The following is a 26,980-nucleotide window of genomic DNA, read 5'->3' as shown; positions in this document are numbered from 1 at the left end:
ACATAAGCAAACCAAATACCTATATTAAAGTATCTTGAACACAGCAATCTTGCCTGCATGTCTCTGCTAACAGGGACCAGGTACAGGCAGTGGCAATGCAGCTTAACTTCCAACACCATGCAAAACTCAGGGTGACAATCCAGGAGACTTCCTTGTCACCACTTCCACCTACTCCTTCACTGATTACTTCTGTGCCAAGCACTTCACTATATGATAATTCAGGAAGCAGAAGAGAATACTACTACAAGGTGGTGAGGGGGATGACGAGCAACACATGACAATAATCTGATGACAGTTATATTCACTCACAAAAAACACACAAGTTGTTTCAACTCACTTTTGACAGACAGCAAACCAAACCCAGCTGCCCATATTAGAAAAGGGGGAGGGGGGGGAGTGGGCCTTTAGTATAACTTCTATCATGATAAAATGTACTTTCTTTCTTCCATGTTGCATTTCTTACTATATTTATCTAAGAGTAATAATGTCTCACTTCAAACTGGTTCACCTTATGTTCAGTAGTTTTGAAATGGGGAAAATGCTCTGTATAATGTTCAGTCTTAAGATATTTTTTTTTTTTATTTTTCACAGGATGCCTGTTTCCTTATAATTCTGCAGGAACAGAGAGGCTCACAAAGAGTATTGTGTTTGCAGCAACGTTGATTTCTTCTGAGTCATTAAAACGGGACATGGGCAAGTTATTTAACTTGCACCGAATTACTCAAATCTGTCCAACAAGGGAGGAGAACAAGACCAAAAGCAAAAATTTAGAATCTCATAAAAATCAAAGGTGACTTGGAGCTTCCAAATATAGGCATTATGTTATAGTGTAAGTGGTCTCTGGCATTTGGCTCTTTTTCCGGATTTTCTGAATCATTCCCTGCTGGGGTAGGGCTTCTTAGTTCCAGAAACGGCACATTCTCCAATCCAACCCTGCCCTACTGCAGCAATGGCAAAACTGAGTAGTCCTTAATTAGATCAAATGGGCATGTTTGGAAAAGGGCACACCACCACACTATAGTTCTGCCATAAAGAACGAAGCCAACAATAAAATTATGAGGCCTTAGAAGGCAAAGTGATTAACAGGGACTCTAATCGAAGAATTTACCTCTGTGTCCCTGCAAAACAGACTTGAACTTGGGAAGCAATAAAACATGACTTGAAATAGTTTGCTTCTCTTTCTCCGTCAGGTATGTGAACCATAAGCTATCAAGCTTTTGTGTGAAAGCTCCTCAAGCCTCCTTATTCACCGTCAGAAACTTAATGCAATATTACTGTGTCATACACGCACATCTTCCTCTCAGACAAGTGGGTTTGCCCAGTTAAAAACCTTACAAAGGCATACGTACAGTGGAAACCAGTTTGTTTTGTTAAACACAGGGCCAAGAGCAATGCTGCAGTTTGTTGGTGGGAGAACCACAATCAGCTGGTGGCATCTGAGTGACAGTACCATTTATCCTGGCATTATGCAAAGAGTGCCGAAGCTTCCTGACTGAATCTGGATACAGAACTTCAAAGTCTTTTATAGTACGCTCTTAACAGAGATTGACCCTCAAAAGTTGGCTCCTGCTTGCTTGGAAGAGGCTGGCAGAGTGCCACAGCAATTGTGCATTTCATACCAGCATCTTCTGCAGAAGACTTCATGCCAAGGTGGAATTGTTTAAATGGAGGAGGAGGCTGAACACTGAGGATTAAAATAGGAGAACATAAACAAGAGGTGCTCAGACACTATGAAATTGTTGAGGAGAGGCACTGCGACGAGGGGACAGGAACGCTACAGAAATCAAGAGCAGTGCTTGGTCAAGTGTACTTTACGGCTATTTCATAAGCAGCTTATGCTGTCTCCCAAATTCAAAGACATTTGGACGGAAAGGATAAAATGAAGCGCATCATTACAAAAGGTAGAGAATGAAGCAGAAACCGCATTAGCAGACAGCCTGACCATTTTAAGGACTTCCCACCGTGTGGTCAGAAGCCAGCCCCATCACGCTTCTAGAATGAAGCTGGTGGCAAGACCTTGATGCTGTGGTGCTCTGCAAGAGCAAGGAGCAAGCATCAAAGGATGAAGAGAAGACTTTCCCAAGGTGACTGAGGCCTTGTAACCATGAAGGGGAAAACCAGGGGGGGTTGACAAGATAACATTCCTGCATTACTACTCCAGCAAAGGTCTCCAGCACAGGCTGAGCCTCATGTCAAGTTTGCACATCAACAGAGCTGAGCGTATCAGTCAGCACAGCTGTCTACTGCACCACAAACAGGAATGGCAGCAGGATCCACTGCCAACAGCTGGGTCTTTTTGCAGCATCTATACAATATGGCAAAGGAAAGGCCGCAGTAAGTGAGACTTCCTCAAAACAGTCACTTGGCTAGCCTGCTTTCGAGATTACAGAAAATGGAACAGTTTGATGCCTGGGCTTTGAAGGAATACAAGCATCCATCCATCCTTCTAAAACCAAGGTCAACTGCACTTTCCAAAATGTGAAGTAAAGAAATGGAAAACAGTGAAAAGAAGTGGGCCAGAGGGAGCAAAGGCAGAAAACCGGAGTTTCACATACCAGTGAAGATGGCGCTCCTCTGTCTTTCATGCACCCGAGTGTTCAGCTGTCAGATACACCACTGAAGACAACTGAGTAAGGCTACTCACAAGCGGAGTTGATGTCAAGCCATAAAAAAAAATTTTTTTACACTGATGCTACACTCTTAGGTCACCAGAAATGCAAAGCATATTGTAGTCGGAAAATAACAACCAGCCAATACTGAGGTCGCATCTGCAAGAGCCCGCAGAAAGCACAAATTAGATAAGAAAACCACCTGTCACATAAGGATAAAAAGTTAAAAGCCTCCCTTCCAAGAGTTAATTACAAAAGTATCCTACCAGTTTCACCTACAACATCACAAGATACTGCATTAGAATAGGGAATTCAGCTTATGGGGGCACCTGGAGTGCCATTTATATAACTTCAACCCAAACAGCAGACCAGCTAGTCTTTCTATCAGTCCAGTTGTCTTTTAATTTAATAATGAATTCGAAGTGTGGTGGGTGCTACATGAAGCTTAAGCCTCTGATGAGCAAAAAGCCACAACCTCATATAGCCTTTGCTCTGAGTATCAAAATAACACGGAAAGTTTTTGATTTAAACCTCCAGGGGATGCATCACATAGCTGCAACTGTAATCCGGGAGAGAACGTAATCCTTCCTGAATTCTCAAAGTCAGAAAAACCAGCTGAGTCGGCACTCTCCCAGCCAACGGCTGTCCTCGAACAAGCCTCCGCTCAGTTTGCTGGCAGAGTTTTCCAGCACAGCTATACTAAGCAGAAGGGACAGAGCACTCAAAGAAAGTATGCAACGCAAACATACAGCAGAGCAGACTACAGCCTATTTCCACAGGCTGCTACCATTCATCTTTTCTGCCACATCCCAGAAAATTCCTAGGGACTGCAGGGTAAGGAGAAGAATCCTACATCAACCAGATTCTGGGTGTCTGTCTCTAGGAGTACTACAGAACCACAAACACAGAAACATTGGTCGAAAGAGACCGTGCGATGCAACAACCACCTCAACACGGCACTATCATGAGGTCCGCTGTGGCTTCACCCAGCTGAGACCTGAAAACCTCCAAAACACTAAGTCTCCACGGCCTCAAGATAACCTCTTCCAGTGCTGCACCAACTTATGATTGAGGAAGCTTCTTCTAATGTCTCTTCTGAAGATCTCAAACCAGCCAACTGTCCACTTGTACTACAGCAAGGGGTCATTCACCCTGCAGTGTGAGGTTACGTGCTTCCTTTTGAACGTCATAAGGCTTCTGTTGACTCAGCCGAGTTTCTCCAGGATCTTCTGGATTGAAGGGCTACCATCTGCCACAGCAGCCACTCCCCCAGATTACATACTGTTACAGAGTCCAATAACTTATTACCCATCATAAAGGAGAATTACCCTGTGTGGCAAATACGTTCTACCACAATGGTCTTTGTTGACATAGGAATAGGTTTATCTGACTAGACACATGGGGTCAAGTAATGTTTTTTTCCTCCCACCCCGACAATAGCTTGTGCCAGATTCTTCAGAGGACACAGCGAGACACATTGTAAAGAAGGCAAACAGCTTCTTTGCTTTTCCCCTGGCTCTCATCTCACATAACGGGATGTCACCACTGTCCATATAAGCATCTCATTTGGTGGTCCCCAAACTTTCTGGGCTCCAAGCTGCTGTCAAGATGGAAGCCGCTCTCCATAGAAGGACACACACCGTTGTGAAACATCTGACCAAAAGGTACAACAGAAGGGATGTCTCACCCACCACAAAACCACGGTCACGCAGTCACACCTCAGGAATGGGGGAGGCAGAGGGCGACTAATCCTTTACTTGAGTTTCTGCTGAGCTCCTACCCAGTGTGGCATTTTCTGGCATGGGCTTATTAATGTGCCATTTTAAAAATTCCCTTGAAGCAAGAACAGCAGAAGGTTTTTCCCTTGTTCTAATAAGTACTTAGAAAATAGCACAGTTCATTTATTTTACATTCACTTGTCACAGCAGCCTTTGTGTTCTAGTATCTCATGACTTGGAGTTCAGAACAAATCTCACCAGTTAAGGAACCTCATTAAAATAATCTATTTCTTCTACAGAAGAGGAGAAATCTGAAGTCCTTATTGTGGAAGATATCACTGGAAGTTTTAAATTGTGGAATACTTACATATGGAATAACAAGTTCCAAACGAAGAGCATCATATGGGTTACATACACAGAAGCTTATGTTGCTAGCAATAGTCGGCACTGTTGCAAAAGCAGATTAACCATCTTTCAGTCAATGTTTGCAAAAATCCCTTGTACAATGGGACTTCCTTGTAGCTGAGGACTGTACACAGCAGCAATGCAGCTCACAGTTTCTTCTCGGTCGCAAGGGCCAGCAATGCACTGTGGAAGCTCAAGAAGGCTGCCATCAAAGTGGAGCCTCCTGAACCTCCGGGTGAAGGGGCAGAACAGCCATGGACCCAGGACCCACGTCATTTCTAGAACAACTCCTGCAAGCTTAAGGGCATCAGTCATGACTTTCCCACTTCTTTATGACAAATACAACCACTGCATTTATCAGAGTAATAAAAAAACCCATAAACCAAACAAATGCACCGCAGTGCCAGTCTCCAAGTGCTCCAATTTGATAAGGGATAACATGGCGTGGCTGGACATTGTCAGGCAGAGCATTGTCACGCTGAAACACAACACCACCACCCAGGCACCCACTCCCAGTGCCGGCACCACAACCATGCTGGCTGCCTCCATCCTCCTGGGATGGCTGCACGGCCGAGCTCCGTCTTCCCCCGACAGGCAGCAGTGCCAACCAGATGCCATAAGTGACCACCTTGTGGACCTCTGCCCATGCCACATCCCCACCATGCAGCAGCTCTCCTGCCTGTGTATTTTAAAGTCAGGGTCTTCATACACTATTCCCTTTGCATCTCCAGGTGCTTTACAGAGGCGGCAAGCGGCGCTGCCCCAAACACGTACAGCCTGGCCTTCTCTTGCAACTGCGGACCGAGCGGTCTGAGCAGTCACCGCTCTCGTTCAGCAAGCCGCATTCAGCAGCTATTTAAGTGAAGAAAATTTACTTGGCAGACAAGAAGCTCCCAGATTAACCTGGGTAAACTCTGGGTGTTGAGGAAGAGTAATAAGCGGCTAGCGGGAGGATCTCAGAAACACATGCTTCTTACGCAGCGATGGGAATACGCCTGAAGCTGCTGAGAAGTGACAACACTCATCCAACACGATGTCAGAGATGGAGATGGTACAGAGCTTCTCCTCTTAGACCATTTTAATGCCTCATATAGACATTTAACAGTGCATGAAAGCATTCACACGACTCATTACTTCACCGTTTACTCTTTGCTGTTTGGAGCATTGCTCTGATTTCTGTAGAGCACCCCCCTTCTTTTTTCCTTTTTTTTTTTTTAATTTGCCCAAATTGTTCCTAGCTATAATTTTTATTACAATCTGCAAATGCTGGTTTGTGCTAATGATGGTGGTGGAGGCAGGGGAAAAACCTGATGGGTGACCAGTGCTAGCTTAGCAATGGGAAGCATCACAGCCACCTCCTCAGCAGGACTCTGTCAAGCAGCAGCAGCAGTTGTAGGCTGCCTCTTTCTCAAAGCACGTCAAATAAATCCCCAAACACTGCGAACAGCTACAGCTTAGTCTTAAAAGCCATATGCTCTTTAAAAAAACAAATTAAAATAAATAAAAATTCAAAATGAAAGCAGAGCGCTAAGGAATCAGACAGGTGGAGAGGACGAAAGGGTCATTAATTTCATTACACAGCTCTCAGTAAACACAGATACCTGCAAACTGCCACAGCTGTCGCAGTGCACAGCCAGTACGCAGGTACATAAACAGTTACTATAGGAAGTTATCGAAATGACCATTACATAAATTGCAGAGGGTTGCGTCTATGGAGGAATTTATTTTTTTTTACCCAGTCTGCTAGTATCCATTAAGCTCCAAAGCAAGGCTTAAGATCTAAAGCAAGGAGGACTTGTCCTATCTGTTTCACCAGATGTGTAACGGGGGACAATAAACAGGTTTCTGTTTCCAGCTGTCACCAATGGTTTTCCTGCAGAGAGGACACAGGTAAACTTATAAGCAAACCCCCAAATCCTTCTAATTTTAAAAGGCTGTGAACTCGTTGGGGATTAAAAAAAATAAATATCTTCTTAAAGCCTTTCAAAAAGCCATGAAAAGGAGATTTTGTTAAACACATGATTCTCGCCATCTTCTTATTTGTGCTACGCAGCACAAGTAGGACAAAGATGTAAGGTGCTTTGCCTGCGAGTGGATGCAGCCTGCCACAAGCCGCGGGCAGCGTGAATTCCCTGAACTGAAGTAACCCTGCGCAGGCAGGGATCCAGCCAGACATCTTAGGGGTTACTAGGATTCATGTAGTCAGAAACACTGACTCTCTTGCGCGCTAATAAAAATAAAAATTGCCAAAGGCAGATGTCTCCGCGTGCTTAAATTCAGTCGCGTAATATGTGGTTGGGATTGCATTGCCACAGGATTTAATAAGAGGAAGTTCTCTTATCTCCCTTGGTTAGGCAAAAAAAACCCCATGGGTTGTTTTTTTTTTTGCTTTATAGAGAAAAGAGAAAAATAGCATCCCACCACACAGCCTCTGTACTAGTGTAAGAGAACGAAAAAAACAGCTGATATTATGCAAGCCTTAGCAGTGTAAGAAAGGTTAATAGAGTTTAACGGACTTCTAATAGGGCATAACTAGCATATCTTCACAGCCTGCACACATCAAAAAGGTGATTTCATTTGTTTTCTTGTTTATTTCTCCATGACTAAACTCCAGGTCTCTGCCTCCAAACTCATTCTCCTTTCTGAGCCAACAACCAACTCCCCTTGCCATTCACCTTGGCCAGGCAGAGCACCTTTACACCGCTGTGCAGCACACGTAAGGGTACTAAAGCTTCTAGGCACCACGTTAATTCATTCCTCCAATGGGACTGATTCTGGTCTGCAGTGCAGGGGGCCAGGATATCCAGCGAGAAGGAAAGCCTCCACGCCTTCTCCTGATGAAGGGGAGCCCATGGAGCGGCATCTCAGAAGGCTCCTGTCCCCCCATCAAGCTGACCGCTCCCCCAGCGTGGTGCCAGCCAGGCACCTGGGGCTTCCAGAACACAGCAGCAACCTTGACCTACAACAGACTTGCCTATGGCCCCTTGGATGTTCACCAATCTTTCACTAGTTTAAGCAATCCAATACTATTCAAATGGTAACTCTACTATGGCATATACATACAAGACGATAAAGAAAATCACACACACACACCCCCCAGTGCCTCAAACCCCAGTGCTCAGGAAAAGACCAGCTGTGTCATGGATGATGACAAGGAAGAAGCAAGCACAGCAGCATTCACCAGCACCTCACAGCAGAAAAAAGCTGGGTGTGAGATTGCAGTTTGGCACCTCATGCTCAGTAAGGTGACCATGAAGCAGCACCGTCTTCAGGGGAAGGAGCTCAAGGAAAAAAAAAGTGAGTCCTAATGGAGCAGCAGGGTAATGAGGAGTCTTTTGGTGACACTATAGGGCAAAGCCAACCTATTATTGAGCCCACAGGATGCTCAGTGAGGCAATGAAGGCAAGGCTGGGTGGTCCCGCTTGGGACAGCACTGCACGTGCAAATGACCACGTAGTGACACAGGAGGATGAGGAAACCTGGGGACGAAAGGCTACAAACAAGAAGAAGCAGCAGTCATGCCTTCCTCTTTTAAGAGAGCCCAGGGAGGAGATGGCAACTTATGTAACACCTCATGACACAACTGCACAGAAAAATGCTAAGGACAGCTTTCAAAGAAAAGCAGGGTAGAAGAAAGGAGCAGAAAGAGGAATTTGAGATTTTCCTTCTCCTCTTCAGAGGAAAGCACGAATAGTTCAGGCAAAAAGTTTACTGTTAGGGCTGAAGCATGGTTTAATACTCGGGATGGAGAGAAAAAGAGGCTATGCAATCGCTGGAGCAGATCCTCAGCTGTGATGCTCCTCCTTTTGCTGCAAAAGGAGGGCCCTGGGTGGGATGGCAGGGTCCTCTCTTCCCACAGCCCCAAAGAGCAGAGTGAGGACCACTACGATCCCCACCGCCCTTGCACTCACTGAAGCCTGGCAGGCCAGGCAGCGAGAGCAGGCACACACGGGCAGTCAGCACCAAGCGGTACAACTTCTGCCTCTGCAAAGAAACCCGGGCGATGGGACACCAGTTGCTACTTTATGAAAGACAACTCAGCTTGTCACCAGCTTTGTAAGAGGCCGTTATCTGTGTGCATACATGGTAACGATGGCGGAACTTCTGCTCAGTCATAAAACACCCAAATAAATGCACGTTGCCCTGACACGGAGCAAGAAAGCCAGTGCCAGGGAGACAACGTCTCCTGATGAATAAGCAGGGATGACACAGGCATGCACAGGCATAAAGTCAGCATACAAAAGGAGTTTGGTAACACCACGAGGTGAGCCAACACTTCGCTGTAATCAGCCCCCATGCTCCTGGCAGAAAAACACTGCTGTCACAAATTAGGCAACATTGCCATGAACCACCACACCGCTAGCTCCACACTGAAGAAACCTCTCACGTGCCATGCAAACCATCTTTTTTCCTAAGCCAGAGGTACCAGGGTGTTGGGCTTTTGCTTTCCTCTCTCCCCTCCCCCACCCCAAAGCACAATAACGCTCCGAAACACTCTTTCAAGAAGGGAAACACCCATCATGTCTACAGGATGTGAGAGGCAAAAGGGATGTGGGTTAGCTGGAGAAGGTGCAGCAACACGCCTCTGACTGCTGTGCCCTTCAAGTCAAGGACATGCCCCAAAGTCACAGCAGACCATGTGTATCAGCGTGGGATCTGGCTGTGGAGCATCCCACCCACCTCCCGGCTTATCCTTCCTTTCTCCGGTGCATGCAGCCTTTTCCACAGGGCTCTGAGGGATGAATGCAAAAAATATGAGATTATGGATCGCAACAGTCTGCAAAATTTCTAAGTGTCGCTCTGAATTAATCCTGTCGGTTTTTTAGAGATTATCTTCACCATTTGTGGACATTCAGAACAGAAGATACTTGAACGTTAGGCCCGACCCTGCGAAGGGGGCTCCTACATCCATGCACCATTGGTTTAGGGATCCCAGTCGAGCTGGCTGGTGCTCAGGGCTAAAGCTGTTTGCAGGTTCTCATAAACAGGAGACACCCTGAAGAAAAACCAGGCTATTAAACTGCACATACGAGCTCCTCTATCACACCTCCGTGTGCCTCAGACTACAGCTTCAACTCTGCCCCAGCTTCCCTCTCCTCAAATCAACTCCTTTAGCATTCCAAACACCCACAGCTAATAATACCAGAAGGAGCAGCAGAGCAAAAAGCAGCACAGCCAGGCGTGCCGGGAGAAGTTCTCACTTCACCTGAGCTCCTGACCTGCTAGAAGGCAGGAAAAGGTGAAGTAACTTAGGTGGAATAAATTAGCTTTTTGTCCTTCATTTGCTCTTTCTCCTTGTGCCTGTGAATGCCTCCAGAGCTGCACAGTCTTCTGGAGCAGCACCTTCAGGTATCAGGTGAGTTGACCTCAAGGCCACCATCTTATCAATGATGCAATCCAAACGTCCAAGGTCAAATCCCTGCACTGGAAGATGTCCTTGTACAGATATTTGAATGTATCTATATAGTCATTAGCTGTTCTCTCTCTCTCCCCTTGTTCCTGGGCCTGGGAAGAAAAAAGGCTGGTTCAGTAGATAACACCCTCCTCCCTGTCCCATTAACCTGCTTTTATTTCCCCTGGCTACCTGCACGTGGAAAGCAACAGCAAACCAGAAGCAAATCACCACCACCCCCCCCAAGCGACTGCAGGCAGGGTCAAGGGGGAGGCATCGCTTCTTCCTGCTGAAACCCCAGAGCCCCACTGCGCTGAACATTTGTGCTTCTTGATGGCGGGCCAGCACGCAGATAAATGGGAGCATCACCATGAGCCAGCCCGGCTAGCTGGGCACCCTCGCTAGCGTGCCGTAGAGCCGAGGGCTCGTACCACCGTCACACCATATAGCTGCTCTCCGCCTTGGCTCATCGCTGATTCGGGGTTACATTATTCCCATGAACCGCTGCTTGTGTTCCTGCGTGGAAAGCCAACAAGGGAACATGCTAGCCTCCTGAAAAACCATACTCTGCGAGGAGGAGGGGATTAGAAGGGAACAATGTCAGAGTGTCTTCAGTGAGCTGGAAGCAATCCCAGCTTCCAGCTGCACAATGACATGCAGGAAGGAGTTTTGAAAGCTTCCCAGTCACTGAGCACCCCTGCGTGCCAAGCTCGGAGACGTCTGGACATAAGAATGGCCTTTAAAGCATAAGGATGCAAGAGGACTGCAGAGCCCCACGCACAGACCGGCCCTGGCAAAGCAGGGAACGGTGGCTCAAGCTTTGCTTTTTTTTCCCCTGGCACTGGGTGCTAATTGTGTAGTCCAGATCCTTAATCTTATTTAGGTCAGAGGCTTCCACACAAAACGGTCTTAGAAACACCAGTCTCCTGTGGGAACGAGAAAGCCTGCTTGTCCAAACCCAGGGATCTCCAAAAACCGGAGCTGAAGGGCAATCGTATGTTAGAAAGGGATGACAGGAGAAAATTGTGTTTGATGGGCGGCACACAGTGGTGCAAAATTATGCCTCGTGCAGCTTTCAACATGATTCACATGGTTTGTAACAAGCTCCAAGGTGGACAAAGCAGTTCTTAACAAACTGCGTGCAGGGCATGAAACAGGATTGTGCAGATGCTCATGGAGATGTTCCTCACCAGTTCGCCCTGATGCCCTGGCAGCCACTGCAATGCCATGCCTCCCTCTGGTCTGCCACAGACCTTCTCCAGCTTGAACAGGGGTTAACCCCGCAAAACTGATGGAGAAACAGTGAAGGCAGCAATGCGGGCACCCCAGGGAGCAGAAGTGAGAACACTGCGTGCTGAGTCCTGCTGGCTACTTTACTGGCTTCGATATTGGACATAAAGCAACATAAAGACGGCTCCAGTGATGCTTCTTGAAGGTGCTTACGTACCTGCAGGCCTGCAAAGTCCATGGAGCAGAAATTATAACCCTTTCACAACACTGACCTCATTCCTGTTTCTTGCTTATTCTGAGAATAAAGCAATCCTTTCTCCACAGAAAGCATTTCATTATTTGAAGAGGCGTGCCTTGCACAGGTTTTGTTAGCATGACTGCCTCCTAAAGCTATGCCACAGAAACAATCTATAAAAACAATCGTACCAACGATTTAATACCTATAGGCAAAAGCACCAGGCTTGCCACTCATTGCACCCATAAGGCAAAACATCCGTATGGAAAACAGGATGTAAAAATAGGGTGACAGGGAAACATGCAGAAATGTTTGAGTGGATGCAGCATCCAGGAGGATGGAAACAAGGAATAAGCAAACTGCCCAAAATTTAACCACCAACTCAGTGGGAACAAACTTCTGGATTTGGCAGCATTTCCAGGAGCATCCCAGTTCTGAGGAGCAGACCCGGGAGATGAAACTTGAGCCAAGCACTCGGAATAATAAAAATGGAAGCAACAATTTCTGTGCTTTCTTTGGATGGTGGATTCAAGCTGTTGTAAGACCCATACTTCCCGATAACATCAAATTGCCCTGCAGTGAATAAATACAGGTGCAAAGTTTATGAACAACATTTGATCAAGTCTTTAGGTTATAATGACCCTGGGAAGGTCTTATGAGCAGGAAAAATTTTAAAAAATCCCCCAAACCCCAGAACAACAGTATAGTCACCCGGCAAATCTCTGCTCTGGAAGAACTGAAGTTTTCAGAGCACCATACTTTAATTCCTGGCAGAAACACCACTTATGTACTAAGAGGGGACCCACGTTTAGTGCTGATCTGGCTGTAGACTCCTAACAGTCCCCCAGAACACACCAGTAAGTTCTTTAAAAACTGTAGCACAGGGAGCCTTGCATGGGCATCTCAGGCTTTCTCCAACAAAGCCCAGGGTTCAGCCAAACCAGGTTGTACCTGGGCTCTGAAGACAAACGACACTGCCGTGACAAAGCTGATCTCCCTCCAGTACTTTCTATTTTTAAGAGATATTCTGAACAGCACGCCGTGTTGAAGAGCTGCTAGACAAAAAGATTCTTCTGATACAAATTCATCAGTCTTTCCTCATAGAGCTGACGTCTCCAGACACTATCTTCAGGAAGATGAGATGCATATGGAAGAGACACCGTAAACTGTCGGTGCAGCATGCACCCATACAGTGTAATCAGATAGGCTCAACTGAAGATGGCAAAAAAAATGCCAAGCGCTTGTGCCGCTAAGCTCCTAATGGACATACAAACTCCTTTTAAACAACTGCTCTTGCAAGTTAAAAATAATGCCACGTCCAACACATCAGGAAGTTAACAAGGTATGTGCCTCTGGGGAACAGAAATCAAAAACATAAATACTTTTTTCCTTTAAAGCAATGGTGCAGGAGCCTCCTCTGTTTGCCACAATTCCTAACACCACCTGAAATTCAGTGTAAGGCTGCAGTTTTCCAGCAGGTTTTGTCTGAAACTTGAGATATCTTAAAAGCTAATGATTTTCAAACTGCTTGGCAAGAGGCTTTAGTGGAGGAGAAAGAAAGCTGCAGCACATCTTGGAAGGAGAAGACAGCGTTAGAATGATTTTGGGGGAAATATCATGGATGAGCCAAGGAAACTGAAGTCCTTGGGCTCGCAGGGGAGAGACGATACCATTCAACCCTCATGGTGTGAAAGCAAAGGCTTAATCAAGCAGCACTTACAGTAACTGGAAGAACTCAAGGTGTGGCGATATAACTTAAAAGCCAAGCAAAGCCCACGAAAAGTTTTTAGGTTCAGTAGGAGTGGAAAGAGGACAAGGAAGGGGGTCACATTCAGTTTAGGAGAGCAAGCTTCAAAGGCCAGGTCAAAGACAGAGGCAATTTGTGAGGCCATTTCCTTTCAACATATGGACAATCATTACACAGGAATTTGCCCATCTTCTTACTTTCACTTTCATTTTGCCAAATCTGAGTGCACAGCTGGGCAGTATGGAGGGCCACCATCATCCTTGCACAGAGCTCCTCAGAAAAGCTGCTGTACTCTATGCACACACAAACACAAAAAAGTCAAAAATAGGTGGAGAAGCAAGTCAAACCACAGCCAAGTCCAAGCAGTCTTGGTTTAAAAGAGAAATGGGAAACACCACATGCTTAGCGGTGGCGTTTGCTTGTGCAGCACAACTTTCCTCTACTGACAACGCTTCCAGAATTTTTACTGCCAACAGCTCTGCATGAAAAACGTCCACATATCTGTTAAATCCATGAGCTGCTGACTGAGGACTGTTCAATCCCTGAACCTCTAACTTGTCCTTTAAGCTACATTTTCCTTTTCTGCGGCACCAGTTTGCACTGGAGAACTCTGAAGCAATTAAAACAAGAAATCTTAGTGGGTTTTGGGTTTGGGTTTTTTTGCTGCCCAAAGGGCAACGTTTACCAAGATATCCCTCCGAGACATGTTGGAAATAAGGCTGAGCTATCTGCCAGAGCCACCAACCCCTTTGCCCTCACATGGGCCACATGCTGTTCATTGCTCAATGCTGTGCTTTCAGGAGGGTGGCCAGCGGCGGAGGACAGCGGGCAGCCTGGTAGTGCAGTCTCCACTGGTTATGAAAGAGGAGTGTAAACACAGCTGGAGATAAGGAAAGGAGCTGTACAAAGGACTAGAAGGAAGATATAGACAGATAACCAAAAACTGCACTGCCATTGCTGCCGAAATCATAGGTAAACTTGGGCTGGTCAGTATAAAGGTTGCAAAGGCATTTTTCTGCCAGTAACATTTATTTTAACGCTTAATTTAGCAGCAGCTCTGATGTTTTATACACGGTGGAGATCTCCTGCCGACAGTGTTACTTCCTCTCCCATGTGTTGTGGTGCCAGTATGTGCCTCACCATCAGCCCCACACGCTGCAAGAGGGGAACAACTCTAAGACTTCCCTAAGGCGGTCCTCATGCAGGTGGGATCCCACCACTGCCTCCAGTGGAAGAGCCACAACTACATTAGCTTAAGATGATACTGCCACTGGAAAACTGCAGCCTTGGTTAAAATGCAAACTGTTTTAAATTAAGTAATATGGGTTCTTCCCAGCTAAGACTATCCTCCGTGACAGGGGTTCACACTTTTCCATACTTTTGCCTGCATAGAGGGAGAAAAAAGAAGAGTAAGATAATCTTTTTATATGCTATGAGCAGTAGGTTTGACAGCAAACATATGGAACTGACCTTGCACGCATAAAAGCAACAAACTCGTTTGAATTCTACAGTTCATATTTCAATACCAAATTAGAGCCGCTTCCGCCACTATACCCTGCAACTCAGTGTCACTGAGCTGGAGCTGCACTCAATCTTATTTGCTTAGATGGAGTAGATAAAAAACCAAACACAGGGTTTCAATGTTCACATCCAGTGCATATCCAACAGCATGCTGCTTCCAGTTTGGCAGAAAGCTGGCTAACCTTTCCGCCAGCCGAGCCGGAGCGAGGGAGCGAGGGCACTGACCAGCACTTACCCTGAGCAAGGCTGGAGCCAGCCCTCGGCGGCCAGCGGGAACACGCCTGTGCCTCCGCACCCACGGGCAGGCGAGGGACGGACCGACAAGGAAGCAGAGGGGAAGAATGGAGTCATAGATATAAAGGAGTCAAAGGATAAGTCTGAAAGCAAAAGCGGCGGCCTCCCTACGCTGCAGCTGGGAGCGGTTTATGCTTTCCCCCTGCCTTGTGAAGCAAAGGGCACGGTGGTTTTGCAGGACTGGCAGGGTGTCGCGAGCAGGAGGGATACAGGGCAGGAAGGCTGCTGCCGCCGCACACAGCAAAACTCTTGTTGATCAATTAGCTGTTCAGTAACCCATTAAAAACCTGTTCAGCCGTGAACGGCTTGGACAGCTGTTGTAGCTAAATTTGCACAGAGGCTCGAGCATGTTACCTGAAACGCCTATAAAAACATAGCAAAAAATAGCCACACCAAAGAAAAAGGAAATTTTCCAGTTCCTCCTCCTCATTCATATCCATAAACCTATGGCATGAACTACTCCCAGAAATAGCTTTGTCCCGTGGGATGTTCCCCGCAGAGAGCAGGAGGGCATTACTGTGCTCCCCCCAGCCCCATGACAGACACGGAGCGCGACAGACAGCCTGCATAGCCACCAGGCTCCCTTCCAGACAGCACCGGACAGAGGGACTCCAACCCACTCTGCACAAGGTGTCTGCGCTTACTCCACAGCAAACAGTGCATTTAGTAACCACAGTATTCCTAGCCATCCTTAACATAATGACAACATAATCCCCAATGTATTTTTCCATAGGAATTACTTTTTTTTTTTTAATTATATTTTTATATACAGTTCAGCTTTTGGAATGTGCATACACATGGGGCACAAGCAGGGTGAATGTATTTCTCTTACTCACTGGCCTTTAATAATTTTACCACCGGCACTGAAAGTAACAGATGGGCGCCGATGCTGGGCTCCTGCCTGCACAAGCCCCCCAGAAGCGGGGATGGAAAGGAGGTCAGCAGCGCTGATCCTCCCCAGTAGCGATCAAGCACTTCCAAACATTCTATCTGAAAATGCCACACGGTTTGACCGGGATGTGAATATGCTGCATATGCCAAGGGGGAGACGGAACAGTTTCTCGACAGAAAACACCTGTTTTACCACACCTACATATTCCCTTCACTATTTATTTGCTGTTGATATGATGCCCACCCTGCTCTTGGCACCTTATAGAGCATTTCAGAACCCTCCATGAATCACCCAGGCCTGAGAGGAGGGAGGGGACAGGACCAAAGCCTGGTGGAAAGCACATACACACCTCCACCATAGGAGAGGAGGTCTTCGGTAGATCTCACCCTCCCCTCAGCAAAGCCACCATGTGCTTTTATCATCTGATAAATCACTGGGGACTGCCAGCTATTACACAAACAAAGCGAAGTCCCTCCTGTAAAATAATAAATAAGACAATCTGGAAAGCAAGAAAAAAGGAAGAAGCTACTGAGTTCCTATTTTTAAGCACTGTTATTAATAATGTGCCACGGTTCTTGTCTCCATCACCACGCCATAGAACAGTGCTCAGAAATTACTGCAGCATATTGTAATTATTTCAGTAAGGACGCCGTTCCTCCGTCTGTCAGTTTATACCTGCTTGACAATGAAGAACAATGCGACTTAAAAATAAGTTCCATGCACACTGTAATCTGTGTCCTATCAACTTGTCTCTGCTCATCCAGCCAAACCCTGAAATTGTTTGGGCAAGACTCCCAGAGAAGCGCTAATTAGGAACTGAAGAAGCAGGGTCCTCCTAACAATGCAGCCGTAGGGAACACACTGAAGCCCAGCTTCATCAAGACGGATACAGCTAAATCTGTAAAACCAGGTTCTCTCTTAAATGTCCCTGTTTAATACAGCTGCAAACCTGTATTCATGGTGAGCCAAACCAGCACTCTGTTGCACAGTGTTTTCTTCTAGTTAAGAGGGACTGACCGAGTTTCTGCTCACATCTTCTCAGGAACCTGGAGTATTTTTGTAACCCCTTGGTCTTTCTTTCCTGGTAAGAACAGCAGCAGCAGCAGCATCTTCTGCCTTCAAGAACGATCCTATTGCTCTTTTTAAAGCCAAAGCTAGAAAACTGTCCTTCCTGCAGCTGTACGGCAAGTTCCCAAACCACAGAAGAATCACAGAGCATTAAAGATTTCTGCTTACAGGGTGGACCCCTATGTGTAGATACCTGGTCTGTTGTCTACAGTTGTGTGGCACAAGCTTTCTGAAAAGTCTGGATCCTGAAAAGGCAGGATGAGGTTATAGTCTCATGGCTCGTGCTCACGATTCAGGAGCAGGCAGTACAGCATCACTCACCAATTCACCGATGTGTTACTGTACATCAGCCAACCCATTTAATCGTTGCCACGTGGAACACAGCAAACCCTGAAGGATCTGCAGGAGTAAACTGGCAGCTCTGGTTTACCAAAATACCTGCAATCTGCAACATCAATCCAGTGACAAGAAATAAATGTGCAGAATAGCCCAGCAGGCATGGATTGAAACTATGCAGTCATTAAGTGCTGCCAGATGTATCAAGTGCACACGTTAGGAGAAAAAATAATATATGAACAAATGTTTTACCCATTGGTCTGTTCCATTTTGGTCAGGCAAAAGTAACAGTGATGGGGTACAATTATGATTTTTAAAATAAGAAAAATAAGGTTTATGTTGTATGGTTAAACTGGCTTTTAACTATACCATTCTTCCAGCCATGTTCTCAACTTAAAAGCAGATAAAAATGGCTGGTTAGATACAGCCTCTCACCCTGTTCAAGGAATACACTGAGGCAGTTGTTCGAAGTCAACAAGATGCCCAGATCTCCCTTTACATGGGAAAATCCGTGGGAAGGTTACTCAGGGGTGATTTCAAGGGCCTGCCTGACATTCCTGTGTCACGTCCGAGGGAGGAAAGCTGTGGGGGCTGCGGCAAGCCCACCAGATCCACAGCTATAGGCAGAGACCGGCAGGATCAGAGCTCAGTACATCCACCTCCGAGATCTGCTGTGGAGCACATGGCTCCAGACACCTTCTTGAAGAGTCTGGGCACGGGGATGGTGTACACCCTTCATGATCTTGCTGTAGGTCCACCCACTGCTTGTGATCCCTCCTCCAAAGACTCCGGAGTTGCAAAGTATCCTGAGTGAGCAACCCACCTCCTACAGGAGAAGCAGTAGGTCCCAGTACCACACCCATATGAAGCAGAGGTTTGGAAACTGAACTTAATTTAATTAATTGACATCTCCTGTTCCCCCAGCAGCAGTCCTGAGAGTGGCTGGGATCCCTGCCCAAGACGGAAGCAGGACTGCAGAGGAGCCCTAACCCCCAGCAAGCCAGTCGTGCTGTGTAGCACTGAGCTCCGCAGCCCTCAGGCGATTTCACATAGACAAAGGAATGGGCCAAATCCCGAACAGGAGTAAATCGATAGAGTTTCATTTCACCAGAAAACCATGTAATTCAGGGTCTGACCTGAGAAGATCTCGCTGCTTTCCCCTGCCAGATGGTATGCAGAGGTCAGTTTTAGTCTACCATTAGTTTCCAGCAAGTAAAATATTGTTGACCTTATACAGGTGGAGGCCAAAATAAACCACCCCAAAGCCAAAAAAAACCCCAACAAACCAACCCCAAAACCCCAAACGCAACAGCCCTTCCATCACCCCATTCTTTCTTTCCTCAGAGGTATCAGAAAGTGCAACTTAACGGTGGCTTTACATGCATCTGCATTTCCATGGCTCATAAAAATCCCTTTGTGAGGGGCACGTAGAAGGTATCATGTAACAATTCCTTTTTTCTGAAGTTTTTCCTGAAGTTGCAGGAGGCAGGATTTCCTCCGTATTACATAAGAAGAGGGTGTATTTGTTCTTTTGCCGTTTAAGACTTATTAGCACAGTCAGGTTACTCAAGCCAGGCCCTCTTTCCTGATCTTTTCTTGCAGAGGAATTATTCTTGGCAAGGCTCCAGCCTAGTATTAACCCCACGGAGAGAAACTGAGTGGCTGTATAAAGCAAGAGACATAAAACAGACACACCTCAGGGCTTTGCCAGGCCACCGAGAGCTGCAGTAGAAATAACAAATACGAGCTGGTGCTGAGCCTCCAAAGCATGCAAGTACAACCATTGCTACTACTACGAGACACTACTATGATGTCCATCCTGGGGGAGTGCGATCCTTTTCCGTCATTCCACCAGGAAACACGGCTACAAGCCAGCAGGCAAGGTACCACACCGCACCCCTTCCCAAACAAAGCATCGAGCCCCAGTAGTAAATCATTACCCCGCATAATGACCCCACCTCTCAGTCCAGACTAAGAGATTGGAGAGGAAAACAAAACCCCAACCCCAGTATTTACTGTAGGGGAGTAATGGGAAAGTGGTTCTCCTGCCTCCAGCGCTTAGTGCAGGGATCTGAATGAGATGGCTTTTTCCTCTTTTACTAAGAGGCTCCTCTGGAGGGTGATTCAGGAGCTTGCCTTTTTTTTAGGTGACAAGAGGATCTGCTGAGGGTGACCGCTCCCCTGGGACACCCAGCTGGGGTATGTCAGAGTAGGAAGAAGAGCTTCTGAGTATGGTGGCACAGTGAGGGCTCCCCTGTCCACCTGCTGCCTCCCAGGAGGCAATTTTGGGCTGAGGTTTACCTACCCTTCCCCCAGAACACCAATTTGGGTCTCTGAGCCATGGAAGCTGAGGTTAATTCTTACCTTTGAGAGACCTCTACACTTCTATCGGAACCCAAGTGAAACCAGCTAACCGGTTACAAAGCGAGGGTGGGAGGAAGGAGGGCTGGCGTGTGCCTAAAGGACGCTTTCTGTCTGAGAAACTAAGCCCAAAAGAGAAAAAGAAGAATTATTAGTGCTCAGTACAAACCTTATATTGGTACTTGTTACTCTACAGACATGTAAGAGAATTTTTTTACAGGGAGAACAGTCAGTCACTGGAACAACCTCCCCAGGGATGTAGGAAAGCCCCCACCATTGGAGGTTTTCAAAGCGCGACTCGACAGGGTGCTCGACGATTTCATCTAGGTTCTCTTTTCCATGAAATGTTGGACCAGATGGTCTTTTGAGACCCCTTCCAGCCTGGCCTCTTCTATGGCTCTGTGATTGCTGCAGCAACTGTTAAGGCTTTGTTACTTACACTTTTTGTATCTGAAAGATGTAACTGCACCATGAAGCTGACCAAAGCAAGCACAAGAGGGAAAAAGCAGTCTGAACTGCTCGACATTTGGAAGGAAAGAGCTGGCTCAACCTTGGCACACTACCATCATCCTGACACAGACACACACACACCCTCCTGCCCCCCCCCCCTTTTTTTTTCCCCCCTGAGAATGCAAGTTCTGGCTTTTGGACCCTGTATCAATTTTCATTTACACAAACTGCAAAGTGTGCTTACAAGACAAAAAATAAATTAAAAGGTCTTCACAAAGTTACCAGTCAGTGTTATAAAGCATAACAAAAGCCAGTGGGAAAACCCCCACTGCAAACCGTGCTGTCAAAGGTGCGCAACCGATCACTGCCCATGGCTACTAGTGAGCTTTCAAGCAAGCAATTAAAACTCGAGCAATTAAGACATGCTCTGTGTATCGGTCAGCGCTACACACGCCTGCGTCACGCTTCTTGATGCGGTCACCCCAGCATGTAACAGCTGGGGAGAGCAGTCATGAGGTGTCATGAACTTGGTTCACAGCCAGAAGGAACAGGCCTGAGGCAGGTATGGATGAGGAGCGGAAAGAGTGCCCTTCCCTACGGCCCTGGGGTACAGGATACCTCTGAGGTACCTCCACCAGCCTCGGCCAGAGGAAACATCTCCACTTGGGGCTACTTATCCACCCCATGAAAACTCCTGCTGCCTTTGAACTGAACTAGCTTGCCTTTGGATCGTTCCACCCAAACCCTTCATTCTTCTTTTTTTTTTTTTTTTTTTTTGGTGAGACTTTGTTGGTTTCTTCATTCCTTCCACTGAGAAGGGGGAGGCCATGGAGGTCAACTGGAGGGGATGACCTGCAGCCCCAGAGACAGTTCTGATGCCCTACCAACAAATCCCAGATTCGCCGAACCACACCTGCAAGAAACGTCGCAAGTTTGGGCAAATTCACCCCACATTTGATACTTTAATCCAATCACGCATCATGCTCGCCTACACATTCATCATGTTAATCTCTTCTAAAATTACCCTCTAGTCCTCTGAATGAAAACACCTCGTTCCTCCACTCCAAAACACTGTGATAAACATAGAACCTTGTAATACGAGAAAGAGGGTGAGGACCTTGCTGTATTTCATTATTTTTGTACTGCAGCAACAAATTTCAAAATAGCTTAGCAGTGCTAGTCATGCTTACTGATTTGGTACACATTCCCTTTGCTGCTCTTCAGAAATTTAGCACTTCTGGGCATGAGTGTGTAGGTTTGGGGTTGTTCCCCCCCCCCTCCCCACTTCAGCAGATTACATGACTACATTTTCTTGCTTCTTGTTTGTTTTGAATGAAGGCACTGCCCTCTTTCCTTCCTGCACAGCTTTTCCCTCAGTGCAAAAGGCTCTGCAGGGCTGGAAGAAGGAGGACCTTCATCTTCTATCCATCACCTGGAAATAAGCAGTAGTTATCCCCGTTGTTAATGCCTGAATGAGCCTGAGGAGCCTCAAAGCTACTCACTGAGAACTGGTCATGGCAAAAATAAACAAACCAAAACTAAACAAAAAACAAACCTCAAACCAGCCTTTCAACTGACATGAAAGTCCCCAAGATCTCAGACTAAGATTCTTTATTGCTCTTTACCCAGTTTTAATACAGTCTTCTTGACTTTATCCCTGGACTTGAAAAGCCAGGTTAGACAGGTCCTCCAAGAGAAGTACTGCAACAAGGCAGTACTCTAGCTCCTGAGACCACCCCAGATCATGAGGGACTGGCATGCAGGAGCATGGTTACGTATACAAGGGTGGCTGTGCACAAAGTGCATCAGCAAGCCGGTGTCCATCAGCATAGCTCATGAGAGCATCTGCCTGCTGTCAGACTAAATAGCCTTCAGATCCACCTGACAACAGCTTGGGTCATAGCTGGAGGCTTCAACACACGTGGGACATCCACCAAGCACACAAAGCATCCTGAAAACACACCCCATGAGGCTGAAGTGCTGGTGAGCCCTGGGCCGTGGTGTATTCTTGCTTGCGGAAGCAAGAGATTAATTTCTCCAGCTGATTATCAACTGAAGTTGATTTACCTGGGCAAAGATTAGTTTGCAAGGCATTTTATCAGTTCCCAGGGTACATGACCGGAGCTGGGAGGGAGACCGTGGAGTTCACACACACAAAGATGGCAGTTTCTGGCCTCAGCTGAGGCCGTTTTACAGCTGCAAAGCTCCGCTGACCTCAGCAATACAATGCTAGCACAAGCAAGGGAAAATTCCTCCCTGAGCTGCTGAGTACGACTTTTCCCAACGTATACTTTTTCCCTGCATCGCGTTCATTTTTTCTGTTCCCGCAGTTCTTTTCCCAGGAAAGTTTTGCAGGCTTGTCTGTGGATGGACATTACTCCCTTTCCAGCTTCTAATGTTATCACAAATAAGATCAAGTCCAGAAAACAATTGCATCGTACTTTTCCTGTGTGATTGATGGCATGCATATGTGCAATAAAACAGAACAAAAACAAGTGCTTGTATCAGACTCCTTTTAAACTTCAAAGGGTCAGAGGGACCTTTCACACCACCCGGTACAACCAAGTACCTCTTTGCTAAACCAGATGGAAACAGAGTACCATGCAGTTTAACAGCAAAAATAAAACAAACTGCTAGGGCCATGCTCTGCATACACAGTGGCCAGCTTGGGTTAACACAGGCTTGTTTTGTAAGTCACTTCCTCTGCCTAGCTTTTTTGTATAGGTGAACTGTTTTGGGTTGGTTCCCCTCCCCGCCCCAAAAACACTGAGGATGCAGAAGTGACAGAGAGCTAACACTTTACTTTATGAGGGCCTTAAAAGAAACTCACATTTTTTATATATATATATATATGTAAATAAAGAAAAATAAATCACCAAAGTCACTTTCCTTCCAAACTGGATTATTACAATAATCCTGAGACTAGCAATAATCACAGATGTTTCTTTCCTCAGCAGGTCTGTCTGCCTCTGTCCCCACCCCGATGCCCAACCCCACCAGGTTTCATCCTGAGGTCTGCTCCAGACAACCAACTGCCCATAAAAAATGAGAGCGGTGGCAAAGGAGGAAGCATGGGGCACCTGACCTAGCAGAGCAGTTGAGGAATACTGAAAGATGCTAAGCCCATCAGCGTAACATCTGAATACCCCCGCTGGGCTAGCATCTCCATTTTGGCTACCGAACAGCAATGGCTGTGAGATGACAGATGTTTCCTATGCGGCAGCATCAGGCTCCCAAGCAGTGCACAGCAGAGGTATCCCTGACCACAAATACTGTACCGCAGAGCAGGACGCCACATCACTGTCACCGTCTTTCTCGTGTGCCTGACCTTCTGCAACCACACCGACAAGAGCCATTATTCAGCATATTGCTGGAAAAGGATAGAGCTCTCGGCACTGCCAGAGATAACAGTTCATCAGCACTTCCTCTCCCCGTAGCATCCCTTCTGCAGAAGTTCAGGAGTCCCCTGCCCCTACTCACTTCCAGCTGGAAGTTTGAATGGCAGCCAGAGAGGAAAGTTAGTTCCTCAATGCTATAAACTAAATGCCAGATCAGCTGGGACAGATTTCACACACAGAAAGGAAAGGGTGAGAGTTATTCCAAAATCCTTATTGCATTCTTACATTTCTGTATCAAGCAGAAAGTTTAGCAAGAGAGGCATCCCCAGCACTGTTGTCTGATTACCTTACAAAATAAAAAAATCAAAAAAAATACAGCTGTCAGCCATTAGCACCAGAAGTACCATTCCACTCTCCTCACTCTCCTGCACCACAAGCAGACCTTGCTCCGTGCCCACCAGGTCAGTGAAATCAGGGGCCCGCCTGGCACCGGGACAGCACAGCCTCCCTGGGCAGCTGTCCCATGTCTCGCACCCCAAGGATGAACGGTCCCTCCAGCTCAGCAGATGACCCATGACCACTCGTTAATGAGCAGTGTCACCCCTGCAGGATGAGCTGTGGCATTCCATGCTTGTTACACAGCCCAAACCATCCTGATTGTGCTCTCAAGCCTTTTTTTTATTTGAGGAGCAGATGTGAGGGACAGCTGACCAGAGCCCTAATGCTGATGTTAAGGGGGTCACCACCCAAACAAGACTTTCCGGAGAAGAGGCACTGGCAGGTCTCGGCAGCTCCGAGGGAAGGCGCATGTAGCACCCGCATCCATCCTGCTTTCCAAAGTGCCACTAAGATGCTCTGGGAAACACTGTAAGAAACAAGGCACATACTGAGCATCCCCTCCCCTGCTATTATCCCCAGCTTCTGGCAGGAAGGATAGTCTTCCACAACTTGTTCAAAAGGCTTTTGAGGGAAAAAGAGTTCCTCACCAACCGTTAAGAGGCCCAACATGACCAACTAACAGCTCGGTCTCCTCCACCCCCCAGGTGTGTGTAGACACATACCTCCTCAGGAGGTTCACCAACTTTCAAGGACTAGAGCAGCCTTATCAAGGGACAGTCACTACAGTCCCAGCATTAAGACTCAACCAGGGTTCCATGCAAGAAGTGGGAAATATTTAATAATTCCTGGGAAGGCAGGAGTTCCCACTAGGATCACAGAGGGACTCTAGAGCGGCCAGACCCCTAGAGCATCATTATCCTACAATCCTGCATGGAGCTGGGCCTACAGGTGTGGTGCTGCCTCTTACCTGTTCTCCAGCAGCGTCATGCACACGACCTCCCGCACACCCGGGTTGTTGGCTTTCTCGATGGAGCAGCTTTGCAGGTTCCAGGTAGCCACCCTCAGGACGGGTCTGCCATCTCTCAGCCCCCCGAACATCTCCACAGAGGGACGCGTGGATATGATCTGGGTTGGACCTCCAGGAGGAAAGTCCAAGTCCTCGCTCTGGAGGCTCAGCGAAGTGGGGCTGGGGTGAGGCTTGGCGGTGAAGTTGAGGCCGCCGTTGGTGTTGGTCGAAGGGGGCCGGGACCGCTCCGCGAAGATCTGATGCCTGATTTTGTCCAGAAAGGAGGAATTGATGCAGTCCATCCTCACCAGGTCCTCAATACTTTTGAAGGGCCCGTGCTCTTTCCGGTAGTCCACGATGCTGTTGGCGATCTTCTCGGTGATGCCACGGATGCTCATGAGCTGGGCCGGGGTGGCGGTGTTGATGTTGATCTTGGTGGCGGAGAGGTGATGCTCGGAGGGCACGTCCTTGCGCAGGGAGCTGGGCGAGTGCTGCGCCGAGCTGCCCTTGCTGCTCACGCAGATCTCGAACTTCACCTGCTCCAGCTTGGCCGCCCCCACCCCGCTCACCAACGCCAGGTCCTCCACTTTCTTGAAGCCACCGATGTACTCCCGGTACTCCACGATGTTCTGGGCCACCACTCGGGTGACCCCGGGCAGAGTCATCAGCTCCTCCTCCGTGGCCGTGTTGATGTTGAGCCTCTCCTGGTTAACCAGGATGTTGCTGAAGTTGCACGCCGCGCTGAACTTGCGGCTGTGGCACAGATCCGCCGGGTCGCGGGGGATGGAGCGGTGGCAGCCCAGGCTGCCCCCCATCTCACCGCCGCGCCAACGCCGGAGCCGGGGGAGCGGCCGGGGGGCGCTGCCCGCCCGCCGCTCATGGACCCCCGCGGGACACCGGCGACGCCCCGCGGCTCCGCGCCAGGGGGACCCTGCGGCCAGACCCGAGCCCACACGCCGGATCAGGCACACCCCAGCGCCCCCCGTGCCCTTCCTCCTCCTCCTCCTCCTCCTGCTCCGGGGGGCTCCGCCGCACCGCTCCCCTCCAGCCCCCGGCGGCTCCTGCCGCTGCCCCGCGTCCGCCGCCGGTAGTAGTAGCTCGGCGGGAGCTCCCGCCCCCTCGGCCGGTCGAGGCGGGGCCGCCCGCCGCCACCGCCCTCCCGGGGCGGCACCGGCGCCGTGACCGCCCCTGTCCCCGCCCGGCGGCGCTGGGGACCGGCCCGGGCTGCCACCGCCCCCCCGCCGCCCCGGCGGGGCGGCGGGGGGGCGGTGGCAGCCCGGGCCGGTGCCCAGCGCCCCCCCGTCGGGCTGCTGGCCACCAGCTTTCGGGGGTGGGGGTCGCGGGCACAGTGGGACCCATGCAGGCGACAGGGGCGCCGGGGTCTGGGGTGCTCAGGCGCTCGCTGCAGATTTCCCACCCCTCAGGTTCCCTGGGCGGGCAGCAGCGTGTCTGCAAACCCCCTGAAACCCGCATCAGTCCCCTCCACTGGCTTTCTCCTGCTTGTTGCCGGCAGCACGCTTTCATACATCTACAAAACCCCTTCCCCCCCGCCCCCCCCTTTAATTTTTCCCTTTTATCCCCCACCCTCATTCTCAAGCAATTGTGAGAGTGCACGACAAACTGCAACTCCCCACAGAACGATGCTTTTGCATCTGTTCAATCTGCTTACTTGGCCCATGGTCCCTGGTCTACCAGCCTTTCCCTGCGACAGCATGCCACCATCCAGCACAAAATCATGGTTGTGTATCACCCGTGAACCTGAGCTGGCTTGAACATCACCCCTGTGTGCCCTTGGGGGCCACAGCAGCCCACCACTGTCTGTGTTGCTAAAAGCCGCTGAAGTTATTTGCCTGGTTTCTACTGCATCGAGTCCCATGCTGCGCTGCCTGCAGTGCTTTCTGTAGCCAAATGAGCTCATTTGGAAGGAGCTTGACTGTGCCCACACAGGAGCGACTGCAATGTCAATGAATCCAAAATATAATCGGTGGGTGTAATCGAAAGGAAGGGGGAGGAAAACCAAAAGAAAGAGCAACGTATGC

General features: G+C 48.2%; 1 protein-coding gene across 2 annotated transcripts in view; it reads right to left on the bottom strand.

Moving 5' to 3' along the window:
* The window catches only part of EEPD1 (endonuclease/exonuclease/phosphatase family domain containing 1), a 63,471-nt gene extending 37,414 nt beyond the window's left edge, over positions 1-26,057 (bottom strand). Inside the window, exon 1 of one of the 2 annotated variants that reach the window (XM_080383327.1) lies at positions 24,903-26,057. In XM_080383327.1, coding sequence (XP_080239453.1) covers positions 24,903-25,756 — 854 coding nt within the window. In that variant the 5' untranslated portion in view covers positions 25,757-26,057. The remainder of the gene's footprint in view (positions 1-24,902) is intronic. The other variant, XM_080383326.1, reaches the window with a different exon arrangement.
* Between the last annotated feature and the right edge of the window lie 923 nt (positions 26,058-26,980).

Source organism: Falco punctatus (assembly GCF_963210335.1).
Source record: "Falco punctatus genome assembly, chromosome: 4".
NCBI classification, from domain to species: domain Eukaryota; kingdom Metazoa; phylum Chordata; class Aves; order Falconiformes; family Falconidae; genus Falco; species Falco punctatus.
This window is presented reverse-complemented; position numbering and strand designations above follow the sequence as displayed.